We start from the raw sequence: 12500 nt of genomic DNA, 5'->3' as shown, positions 1-12500 counted from the left end.
GTGCAAGGAACATGGAAGACTTTTGAAGTTATGGCTGTGCAACAAGACATGTTTTAATGGCTCACTCCATTTTTGGTGTGGCCAGAAAATAGACCAATTTTGAAAATACCATAATACTCTTTGTTTGTCCCCCCAAATTTTATGTAAGCATGCTTTTGTTTTCTCTTGGGATCATTGCAATTCCCAAGAGAAGCTGGGAACAATGCTTATGCAAAAGTTGGGTGGACAAAAAGAGTATTACAGTATTTTTGAAAGTGGCCTATGTCTTGCTCCATTTTTTATGGCCAAAGCATTGAAAATCCATGTAAACACTGGCTGCACAGGCTAGGGTTGAATGACATTTTTTAATTAATGAAATTTAACAAAATTGAGCTTGCATTTATTGTAATAAGAGGCATTTTTGGAGAGAAGTGTCATGCTTTGTAGGTAGTCAAGAGGCCTTAATCACACGGCGGTTATATTGAGTCCTGAGGGAATGAAAACGTTTTTTTGCCCCACCAAAACGCGTCCCCAAATATTTCAACTCGAGGCTCAGGGACAAAAGGTAATGTCTATGACCAATATAGCCACCTTGCGAAAAAGGCCCAGTAGTTCCTCTTGTCACTTGACATTAATAATTTTTTCAGTGCTTTTAGAAGTCAGAGCAGTGTTGCTGTTATCTGAGTCCCAGCATTTAGGGTCCATATGAACCCTTTCAATATCAGCTACGAACAGCCATAAAACCATTCTCTCAAAAATGTGAATAGTATGTTCTTCATTTACCATGGCAGTGATGGAAATGCAGTAATCTGTTGTGACTTGTTTTTCCAGCCTGAGTTAGCCATGGTTCTGTATCCAATGTTTGTTCACATGTATCTTGAGCTTGTGTATAAAGGAAGTGAAAAAGAAGGTAAATACTAGAAAGAGATCTGTCTTTAATTTTTCAAAATTGATTGTACTGTATATACAAATAATTAACAGACTTAACTGATTAGAGTGTAATGAGAAGTGCTAGTTTTGTGCCCCATATGAACCATGTGAGCGTTAGCCCTGGTAAATGGAAATGGGCCCACACAAGGACAGAGAAAAACTCTGACCAGGGCGGGAATTGAACCCACGATCTTCGGGTTACAATGTAGATTGATCACCGCTGCTCTACCGACTGAGCTACTGTACAAGGTTAGACAGGAGCAGGCCGTGGGAACTGAAGATGTTAAAGTCATGGCAATGAACATGTACAAGTACAAGGAAGGGTTACGTTTTTTGCAAACGTTGGCCGTGAAGCACATATTTTTGACTGTAATGTGACTTGCTCTCTACCCATATGAGTCACGTGTGCGTTAGCCCTACTAATGGAAATGGGCCCACACAAGGACAGAGAAAAAATCTGACCAGGGTGGGAATTGAACCCACGACCTTCGGGTTATATCACCGCTGCTCTTAGTATAATTACATAGGTGATTATTGAAAATTCTCTGCGCTAATTGGTTGCCGATGAGGTGATTATTATGCGATAATCACCTAAGCGGGGTTTTCAAAATGGCCGCAAGCTGAACATTTTTTCGAGGTGACAGATGAAGAAATTAATTGTGTTAAAGAAAATGCATATTTTTCAAATAATCACCTATGTACATGTAATTATGCTAAAACATAATTATTATTCACCTTGCCTTCAGCAAATGTTTGTTAAATAGCAGGATTTCAGGTTGATGGAAGCAAGGAAATACATCAATACCAATAATTATTATTACTTTTATAATCATTAGGAAGTGTCCTTTTGCCCTTCCCGTTAACTTTAACCTACAGCTGTGACTAAATAAATTATTTTGAAGTACTACACAAGTGCCTTCACTTCACTGGTAGAAATAAGCGGTTATAATTACAACTTTAACTTTGAAATACACTGAAGTTGGTAATACTTTCTTGGACCCTATGACAGAGCACTTTGTTATGTTTATTTAAACAATTTCCACAGTAATTTTTCACATTGTTACTTGCAGTCATTGATAAACTTGCATGGTTTCGGATGGCTTAAAAATAAAGTTTAAATATTGGCTTCATTTTACAGATTTGAAAAAAAAAAAGCCTCCTCCAGACAATGCTTTGTAACAACAACGTTGTTCTCTATTGTAAACCAGTAAAACTTGGACACTACAGCGTTTCTTGTACGATGCCTTTATTTTTTGGTGTTTGTTCACAGCCCAGTCTTTCTTTGCTTGTTTTCGTGGAAGTCAAGAGGATTACCATGAGGAAGATCTTAGCAAATTGGCAGCCATTACTAGGCGTGAACACATGAAAAGTAATGAACTGATGGGAACATTGAGGTAAGGGGATTACAAGAGTAGTTCAAAGATAATTAAAAAATTGTCATAATTTGCAGACATCACATTTACATGTAGTCTTGTGTCACATTAATGCAGGAGTAACAAGTTTGTGATCAGGATGTCAAAGGATACGTATCAAGTGCTCAAGAAACATTTACAGGTAAGGTACATGTAGAAAGATTGAAAAGGTGACAAACCTGTAAGCTTACAATGTACAATGTGTCTCAGTTTTGGCATTGATTGCATACCAGCCCCAACCTTGCAAAAAGTTCTCGTGTTAATGTGCCCAAAGTGAAGACTACTACATGTTGTAACTTTGAGTGTACGCATTAATTTGATTGAATGGCCCAGATTTAAAGGTGCACCTTTGCCCAAAAGTCATTGCCCACCTTGACTGAATTTTGTGTAACATGAAATTATTCAAATGGCTGACATTTTGTTTCCCGCATGATTCGCCTGAATGTATTCAGCCAATCAGATCATGCTTTTGGTCATTTTAAAACAAAAACAAACGGCCGCAATGACCTTTGGGTAAATGTAGACCTTTAATAAATTGGGTTCACATGTTACTGGTAAGCCAAGAATTTGATAACATAGCTTCAAAATTTGAAGAAAAAGAGAGGACTAATTTCTTTTCTATTATGGTAGCACTTTTAATTGAAAGAGTTAAAGCCATGCACTTCATTCTGCCTTGTGTCATGGTACAATTTTACTTGCCATTGACTTGGGCACTGCTTCTAAGGAGGAAAAAAGCCCCAGCAACTTCTCTGTTCATTCCAGACTGTCATTTGTAATTGGAAGTTGGCCTCATACCGAAAAAAATGAAATCTTGACTTTTGTGCTGAATTCAAAATGACGTACACTGTATGTACTTTTTACATAGAATAAATAATAATTTGCCATTAATTTTTAGGACCAACAGCAAGAGGTACTGTTGACCCTCATCCAGCAACATCTTCATTTTGATGGTAAAGGACTGAATAACATCTGTAGTTAAATGACTGGTGTCTAATTTGAAAAGGTTATTTGCAAGCATGAACCTTCATTATTTTGTTATAGTTTTTGAGATTCTGTGAAATAATTATTGTAGTTTCACTATAAATATCCAGAAATAAGCCCGTAGTGGTGCTTAAGGGCGTTTACACAAAAATTTTCTTACATTCATTTGTTTCTGCAAATTTTACCATTGAAAGATGATGAGTAAGTGATGTCAGAAATGTAAAAAAATGGGGGATCACTGACTTCGTTTTGGAGAGAACTTGCCCAGAAGAACACCCTAAATCTGAAAAAATCCGGCTTCTTTAGTGAATAAGGCCACAGTGTCTGTAAGTCCAAAAATATTGCAATTACATCTTTGAAGTGAAATGCTCTCTACCAAACTTTGTTTAAGTGGACCCATCAAGTGAATTTAGTTAACTGTTGAGGTTCCTCAAAGAACAAGTTCGCATTTAGCGACCATAGTTTCATGCGCCTTGCAGCCGCAAGATGGCAGGATTCCATGTCCAGAGGACAGAAATCTGGAATTTTTTTTAACTTCCCATATTGATTTTTTGTTCATTTTTGGACAATGTGGAGATAATTGTAAGTAAAATCTGTTTCTGAAAAGAAAAGTTAAGGGGTCACCGAACATCCAAGATCGTTAAATCCAAGCAAAGCTATATCAATGGCCATCTGCCCTATCGTTGTTCATTTTTAAAATTAGTACTTAGCGCGCTCGCTCAATGCATGACATAGCATGTGAATTCGCGTGCGCAGTAGCAATTGGCACGAACGTCCTTAAGTTATGCAGTTAATTCTTGTTGTCCCCCCCAAAAAAATGACTGCACATGCAACAAATTCACATAATTTCTTGCATCTTTATTATCATATTCAATTTTCAGTTTTTGAAGGAAGACCACGCAGCAAGCAAACAATAGAAGCTACAGCTGGAGCAGTCACAGGGGAAGCAACATTCGAAGGTGATAATGCTGATAATAATTATTACTGTAGTAATGATGTTTTGATGATGCTGTTGGTGGTGAAGACGACGACCGCAATGATGATGGTGATGATGATCTTTTGGGGAAGAATTGTGTTTGTCAGGGCATTAGGAATTTCACCAGGCAGAAACAAAAAATTACCATTTTTGTCACCCCCACCCCCCCCCCCCCCCTCTACCCTACCCTTCCCTTCCCCTTTAGGCACTGAAGCAGTTATTGCAAGCAATTTTAGGTTTGGGTTGCAAGTCAATCACATTGTCAATGACAGAAAGATGCAACACTGTTTATGAACCCCCTTCAAAACCAAGATAATGGCAAATGATTTGCAAAGAAACAGTTTATCCTCTCTGTCTCAAATATTAAGGGCTTAACTTCCAACCTTTTTCTAAGATAAGAATATATTGTGTCACTGGTTAAATTTAACTTCGGGTCGAAATGATTTACCGGTAACCTACAATAAGTTTTGTAGATTGATGGGGTATCCTTATTTAGCACTCCTTGAGCAATGTAATTTATTGCAAGTTGCAATTTTGAAGTGATCTGAAGCATGTGTTTCTAAGTTGTGAAAATTCAAGTAATACTGTATATAAAGAAATTATGCATGTGGACCCAGAATGCTGCAGTTGATTTATAATATCTTTGTGACTGGTATTCATCATGACATACCAGTAATTATATTAAAATTAATACAGTAACTGTAGAGACAAAGAAATTACAACTTAAGTTAAGATCATTTTGACCTGAAATCAAATTTAACCTGTAACATACAGTAATGAAACCCTACATGAAAGGAAAAGAACTTCTAATATACAGCTGTAACCTTGTTGCAGTTACACTGGTTAAGTAGAGACATCATGCAAGCTTTTTCTTTAATACTAGTTAATATGTTCTTTGCACCGCAGCTAATAAGAGCAAGGTTTATTATGGGATACCACCTGAACCAGATCTTGGAGTTGTGATCGAAGAAGAGAGTGAAGATGATGATGACAAAGATAAACCGAAGGTGAAATGACTGAAAGTTTAGTATCTGTTTTGTATTTTGTACAAAACAGTTACTTGCATGTATACCATTAATACTCAGTCTGGTATGTCATGTTTGTCCAATAATATATTTAATTTCTTCTGGTTTGCTTTCTGCATAGAAAAAGAAAGTCAAGAAGGATTCAAATGGACCAGGTACAATTTTAACTTTCTACAGAGCTTAATTCCTTTGATGAATCCCCAAAACTTCACTAATGATGGTTTAATTGCATGAAGGAGAATAATAACAGGGAAGTGTGATTGGGCAGTCAGGCAATAGAATTTTGCCATGAAACTACCCCATTCAAGTATTTTCGTTGCAGTGACATTGTATCATTCAAAACAAACTGAAAAGAGCAATTTTGTGTTAGAAGCCCACAAAGCAGCTTGAAAGATGTTGAAAAGATGCATCTAAACACAGTTTAATATTATATAACCTCAAGTTGAAGGGTAAAAGCCAGATTACATGTACAGTAATAGGCATTTTTCTTTTCCTCTGGGTTAAATTCAAATTGTCATGCTGGTATTTGTGAACATTTGCTTTTAGACATCTGGGAATGGTTGCTTGAAGCTTGGTTAGCACTAACCATTGGTTAAGAAGTACATTGTATCAAAATCTATGTCTCCATGTTATTTAACGTTCGTTAGCACCAACCCTGCGTCGAGTAACCTGGACCTGGATTTTTTAAGAAGCAGTTAGGCTACATGTATTTTTTTGGATACAGAAATAAAAAGAAATGACAGTGGCTCCAACAAGTTGCTTTTTAAATTTCAGGCAAAAAGAAACAGGAGCATAATCCAAATGCACCCCCATTGAACCGTCAGATACAATTTCCTGTCATGTGAGTATCAACTGGTAATAATGTTAAATAAATGCAAATTGAAGTGTGTGTTATAGATGAATCATTGCACTTATCTTGACAATTATTAAGCAATGACCTCTCTTTCATTTATAAGCTGCATTTCAAATATGCATTTATTTCATTGATTTAGTCGTTCATAGGAACACAAGATCCCAACAAATAATATTGACTTGCTCCCAACTGTGTGGGCTTCATAGCTCAGTTGGTAGAGCATTGTATAGGTATCGCAGAGGTCTTGGGCTCAAAATAATCCTGATGAAGCAACCTGAATTTTTTAGATGTTATAAGATATAAGCTAAGTGGAAGGATCACTTTTCTCTTTCTTAATAACAATATTTGCGTTTTGATGAAATGAAAGTGAAAGTACATGTATTATAATAAATTATAATAATTATTATGTACATAAGGGAAGTGAAAGATTGTCAAGATTGTTAAGATTGTTAAGACGAGATTTCCCAAACACGTGTAAATTTCTTGATAGAATTTCTGCTGATCTTTATAACATATCTGTATTGAACCGATCTGGAACAATTTTTAGAAATCTTTACGTTTGCTGGAAAAAGAGAAACGATAAACGCTTTTATTAAAGCGACTTTATTATAATCGAATGTGCCAAACATAATGTAGGAGATTGTAAATAGGCAAATATGCATACTAATTATGGATGCCATCGATCTGCAAGAATAAGCAGATTTCTTTGATAGCATCTGCTCCAAATAAAAGCATACCACGTCCTCTCTTAACCACGGTGAAAATCGACCGGAAAAAATCTAGGTGAAACCTTGGCTTTCGGTTACCATAGACGAGGTTTTACCTCGGTCAAACTGGAGATTGAATCTGCGGTTTCACCTAGTCAGAACCACTGCAAATGGACAAATAGTTTTGAGCGGTAATGTACCTGGACATTTTTAAGTTGTTGTCATCCTAGAAAACTGAATTAAATTTAGGAAGCTTCAATGACATTCAAAGCCATTACTTCTTCACTATGGGTGTGATGCTCTACCAACTTATCAAATTTATCATCAGCAGGTCAGTTTGTCAGGATCTTGTGGCCATTAAAGGGCTTCATAGGATAAAGATTAATGTTAGGAGTGTGAAGTGCAGATGAAAATAAAATTAATGGGCCTTTTTCATGCTTGGGACATATGCTGAATCCTGAGGAATAAAAAGCTCTTGTTTTGCCCCACCCAAACTTGATCCCAATTAAACTTGAAGAGGCTTGGCGTACAAAATTGATTTGGCTAATTTTTGACAAAAGCCAACAAAAAAATGATAAGTCTTTCTTTTATTAAAATGGCTTGAAATTGTTCAGGTTTCTTCAATGAAAGTTACTCATTCTTCATTGTAATGTACTGCACTCGTGCAGGTTTGCATCTTAAACCTCTGCATGCCATGATAAATCTGGTGCCTACTGTAGCTTTCTAATCTCAATGCTAATACAGACAAGATAATCAATCACCTATGTGTTCTATTCTTAGGAAGGACAGTGATAAATTGGTGAAGATTACCTTGATGAGAGAAGCTGCCAAAAGAATAAGGTTGGGTCCAGACACTCTTCCATCCATCTGCTTCTACAGTGTACTCAATGCACATACAAGGTGAGGAGAGAAATTTGTGTCACAAAATTTTAGACTTCCATTGTCACTGTGACAATATTATTTACGCACTGTATTAAAAAGCGAGCAGCAGTGTTTCTAGAGGGGATAAAACACATACTGTGAGTTTTTTGAAGGGCTTGAAAAACAATCCTCAAAAACGTTTCCCTCAGGAGTTTGCACAACATTTAATATTCAAATTGTGAGAGGAAGATATTAGCATACCAGACAAAAAAACCAGCCTGGCCTTATTATCATTCTTTAGAGGTAAAGAATTCTAAATAGGAATGTTTTATCGGGTTTAATTAAAGCTCATGCACATGACATTTTATCAGTGTTGAAAGGCTGTTAGGTTTGTGAATTTATTAATGAGTTTTTGAAGTTAAGCATAATGTCTTCCGGAACAATAAAATTATTAATGATTTGCTTAGCACTAATTTTAATCTAATGGCAGATTAGAACAAAAATTCTGCCGCATTCATTGAGTTCGTCTGGTGTAGGAAATAAGGATTTAGAACAATGTCATGGTTATTGAGTGGGAGCTGTTCTAGATGACAAGTAGGTAACAACTAGTAATATTTTGCAGTCACCAAAAAGGATTGGTCTGGACTTCAAGTCTGAGTAAAGAATTCCAGTCCAAAAAGAAGCTAAGGGCCAGAGGCAATAAATAGAGTCTAGGTTGAATTGGAGGCCTAAAGATGCTTCAATACCATTATTATTATTATTATTATTATTATTATTATTATTATTATTATTATTATTATTATGATCATCATCATCATCATCATCATTAGTAGTAGTAGTAGTAGTAGTAGTATGAAGATAATATAATAAAATCATTTATGGGTTAAATTATGATAATAAGGCAAAAATAATTATTGTGAACAAAGATTTCCATGCAATGTCAATGGATAGAGTGATAAAGGCAAGGTATGATGCAATCTTTGACCAATTATCTCAGAGAATCATCATCTTATTACAGTTTGAACACTGTTAGTATGTCAGAGGACTCAAGCCTGCTGTCAGGTGGGTTTGAGGACAGTAGTGTGCGGGTGTGGAGCCTCACCCCAAAGAAACTGAGAATGCTCAAATCACCCTCAGAACTTGCACAAATTGACAAAGAAGCAGGTCAGTTAAAGTTGAATAAATAATGTAATGTCATTGAAGTGTAAAAAAATGCTTAAAATGAAGATTGCTGCGATGAACTTCCCCCATTGATGAGTAAAATGTGCTGTTAGACATGATCACTCTTTTGAGAGAAACGCGTAAGGATTTTGGTACCTATTACAAGTGACGAGTTTGGTACGTATGATGGGTCAAGAAGGTGGCCTACATGTAGTCTAGTTGTGACGGTGTTTGGTTTGTATGTGGTTGCTTTGGGCTCAGATCCCTCTCTTACCATTGGCTGGATTTGTCTTACATGTATATGTTCCCAAATTCAACTAAGAGTTACATACTTTGTAAATAGCTAACTGGTTTCCTTCTGACAGCTGGGGTTCTCAATCATGTTCTGTTAAGTTTGAGTTTTTATTATAGTGGAGTGGCTGTAAAAAACTTACATGTATTTCTAGAAGACAGTATAAACAAAGCCATTTTACTGTTGTTGATCACTTTTATTTCTCTATCTCAGAGGATGTTCTTGAACGAATAATGGACCACAGGTTTGTTCCCTATTGCTAGTAACATCACACATAAAGGTTATGATTGAATTTACGATGAAAGGCAATCATTTTTTACCTGTAAACTACGAGTGCACCAAACACTAAAATGAACCATTAATTAAAAGTAGAGTTGTCTTCCCAAGCTTGGTTATGATTGAGAAAGTGACAAATCTACTGAATGGGGTGAGGGGAGTAGCAATTCTCCCTCCCAAGATAGATGGGTACAATAATTGTTCTTGAATATAACCCATTCACTCCTGAGCCCCCACCCCTCCCCCCTCATTGACGAGTAAAATCATCTGGCGTTTGACAGAGTAAAATCTATTGAGTTTTACTCCAAAGATGATCTTGGCGATTGAATAGGAAAACTAGGGACTGTGAACTGTCTACAGGTCACCTGAGCCTTTTTTTGAAGTCAGTCAGAGTATGAAATGATTGTTTTGGTATTAAAATGGTTTTACTTTACTTGTACCCTGGGTGCCAGAGGTTTTTCTTGCACAGTTTCCGGTGTCGGTCATGTCTCTATTGTGTCGCTGCTCGTGCCGTTGGCCTTTGACCGCCGAAGCAAATCGAAGAATTTTCCGTCCGCCGCACTCGAGAAAAGACTCTGGTACCCAGGGTACTTTACTTGAGAATGAAGCTAATTTTTTTAAGAAAGACTATTCATGTTACTCGTATTAACGGTATTTGCTTTTAATTAACTGAAAAGCTTAAGAGAACTCCCAACTGGAAGGCCTTTTAAAAGAGACGTCAGCTTCATAGTAAAGATTCACTGCACAAGGCAAAGTACATAACAGTACTTGTCTTATTGTTTTACTCCTCAGGACAGCTGTGGAAAGTAGACGCTTGATAGGTCATTCAGGACCAGTATTTTCCACTAGTTTTAACACAGATAACTCATTCCTTCTCTCGAGCTCTGCAGACAGAACAGGTATATACCATATTCATAAATGGTGGCCAAGAAATTATTCTTTTGTCTTTTAGCCTGTTCCAGGCTCCCAGATAGTCGGGAAAACGAAAAGGACTGCGTGTGAAAAGCGAGTGGGGGCTTGGGTCGAGGCAAGGCGACCCTAACCCCACCTTGCCTTGACCCAAGCCCCCACTCGCTTTTCACACACAGTTCTTTTCATTTTCCCGACAATCTGAGAGCCTGGAACGGGCTGTTTGTCTTTGTGCTAATCATCTTCACTAGCCTCACTTTGGAGCACAAATTCTTTTGAATTTGTTTGTGCTAATGGGCTAGTGAGGATGATTTGCAAAAGAGACAAAAAAAAATTACTTGGCCACCATTTATGAATAATTATGGTCTATAAGCTACTATTAGCCTATCTATTGTAACACGTGTTCATTCAGTTTCTTTAAAAAAAAATCTAAAATAGGTCTTGGCATACACTGTATGTTTAGACACTGTCAATGTCTATCAGTAGGGACTGGTTGCTCAAAGCCTGCCTTGCACTAACTGTTAGGTATCAAAACCTATAGACCCCTTTCAGTTAATTCCCAATCTGGAGGACAAAATAAGATTGTTTTGCATTTAAGAGGTTTGTTTCTCTCAGGGGACAGAACAACCATTGTTTTGTCCTCCAGATTGGGAAGTACTGAAAGGGGTCTATAGAGTGTTTTCACTAACATGATCAGTAACCTTGTTTTTCCACCGAAACAAAAGAAAAAATGTGCATGATAATGGAGCCCAATTCTCGGAGGATTAGCTGGGTATACCAACATGGCCGTTGTTCTATTGGTTAGGAACACCAACATGGCTGCCGTGACGTCACGTGACACCACACTGTGTTGGTTGCCATGGTGTTTATTGCTGGTTAGTGCTAACCAAACTTCGAGCAACCTGGGCCTGGTCAATCAATTTTTATTACATAAGGTTTGATACTACTCTGGTTCAAAATTTGATTTATGCAACTTACACATTTTATGATTTAAGACCGAATGTTACAACACTCCTGCTTGGTGTCGTCATTACAGGTGATCTAAGTACGAGTAATCAAATGGTGACGAGTGAAATGATTCCCTCATTTCACAAGTATACCATTTGATTGGCTCTTAATATCATGGGTGACAAATTGCGTTCGTAAGACGCCATTTTGGCACTATAAAAAAAGTTGCCATGGCAACATTGTAATTTCACATAAGTTTGAAATTCTAAATTAACGCAGAAATTTCGGGCCTAAATTAAGGAGTAATTTGTCACTGATGTTATTGAGGCTGTAACAAGTGCCCTTTTTTGCTCGCTGATTACCATCCGTTTTTTTTTAGTGAGACAAAAAAAAGTTGAAACATTGTGTCATACAGCGTTTAAACCTTGCAAATTGCATTCAGTGGACTTAAAACGGAAGTAGCATCAAACCATCTCTGATTGTCAACCTGCGGCCAGTTGCTCGAAGCCCAGTTAGCGTTAAGCGGTATCCATGATATTTAACGCTGGTTAGCGCTAACAGTGCTTCAAGCAACCTGGGCCTGGTTGCAATGAGGACCTTAACTTTCGTTTTTCTTCTTCTGATTTATTTATTATTACTTGGTTTAATTTAAATTCTGGAAATTGAGCATTCAGGGATCCTTCTGAAAATTCTATTAGTTTTCAACCTCCCACAAGTGTGCGTAAATACAGTGACATGGTATGGGACCTTCAGCATATCGTTTTTTCCGCGAAGCCCTAAGTCTGAGAGAAGTCTAGCTCCACAGTTACTTCTCAGCTCAGAGAAAATTGTAAAACGCCATGAGACTGTATGTGATATAGGCGGTATATAAATCGATTAGCCATTACCATAGACTGCAAAACAGTCGGTTTTCGAATTCTCGCGCGCTAGGCACGCGGGCCTCACACTTTTCTCCCCAGTCTCACTCTTCGTTTTCACCCTTGTTCCAGACCTTACGCTTGAAAAGACGCATTCGTCCAACGCAAAAATGCTGTACGGCTGTTTTGCAGTCTACCATTACCATGGCCAGATGGTTGGACCATGTGGCAATTTGAAACGCACGACCTGCGCCTTTTTTGCATTTATTGTGGGTGTTTTTTTCAAATTGTTTTTTATTATTATTCTGTATAGTTCGTCTATGGAGTCTCTAT

General features: G+C 37.3%; 1 protein-coding gene across 5 annotated transcripts in view; it reads left to right on the top strand.

Moving 5' to 3' along the window:
• LOC137984955 (transcription initiation factor TFIID subunit 5-like) overlaps positions 1-12500 on the top strand; it is a 39641-nt gene that overhangs the window by 14121 nt on the left and 13020 nt on the right. For 2 of the 5 annotated variants that reach the window (XM_068832327.1, XM_068832325.1), the window contains exons 5-17: positions 811-889; positions 2180-2303; positions 2400-2463; positions 3217-3271; positions 4184-4261; positions 5185-5285; positions 5425-5458; positions 6078-6144; positions 7644-7763; positions 8743-8888; positions 9391-9421; positions 10246-10352; positions 12481-12500. The exon at positions 12481-12500 is cut by the window's right edge and continues 62 nt beyond it. In XM_068832327.1, the coding sequence (XP_068688428.1) occupies positions 823-889; positions 2180-2303; positions 2400-2463; positions 3217-3271; positions 4184-4261; positions 5185-5285; positions 5425-5458; positions 6078-6144; positions 7644-7763; positions 8743-8888; positions 9391-9421; positions 10246-10352; positions 12481-12500 (1014 nt within the window). In that variant the 5' untranslated portion in view covers positions 811-822. The remainder of the gene's footprint in view (positions 1-810; positions 890-2179; positions 2304-2399; positions 2464-3216; positions 3272-4183; positions 4262-5184; positions 5286-5424; positions 5459-6077; positions 6145-7643; positions 7764-8742; positions 8889-9390; positions 9422-10245; positions 10353-12480) is intronic. The other 3 variants (XM_068832330.1, XM_068832328.1, XM_068832326.1) reach the window with 2 other exon arrangements.

Source organism: Montipora foliosa, chromosome 14 (assembly GCF_036669935.1).
Source record: "Montipora foliosa isolate CH-2021 chromosome 14, ASM3666993v2, whole genome shotgun sequence".
Taxonomy (NCBI): Eukaryota; Metazoa; Cnidaria; class Anthozoa; order Scleractinia; family Acroporidae; genus Montipora; species Montipora foliosa.
The sequence above is the reverse complement of the archived record's forward strand: the minus strand, read 5'-3'. Positions and strand labels throughout refer to the sequence as shown.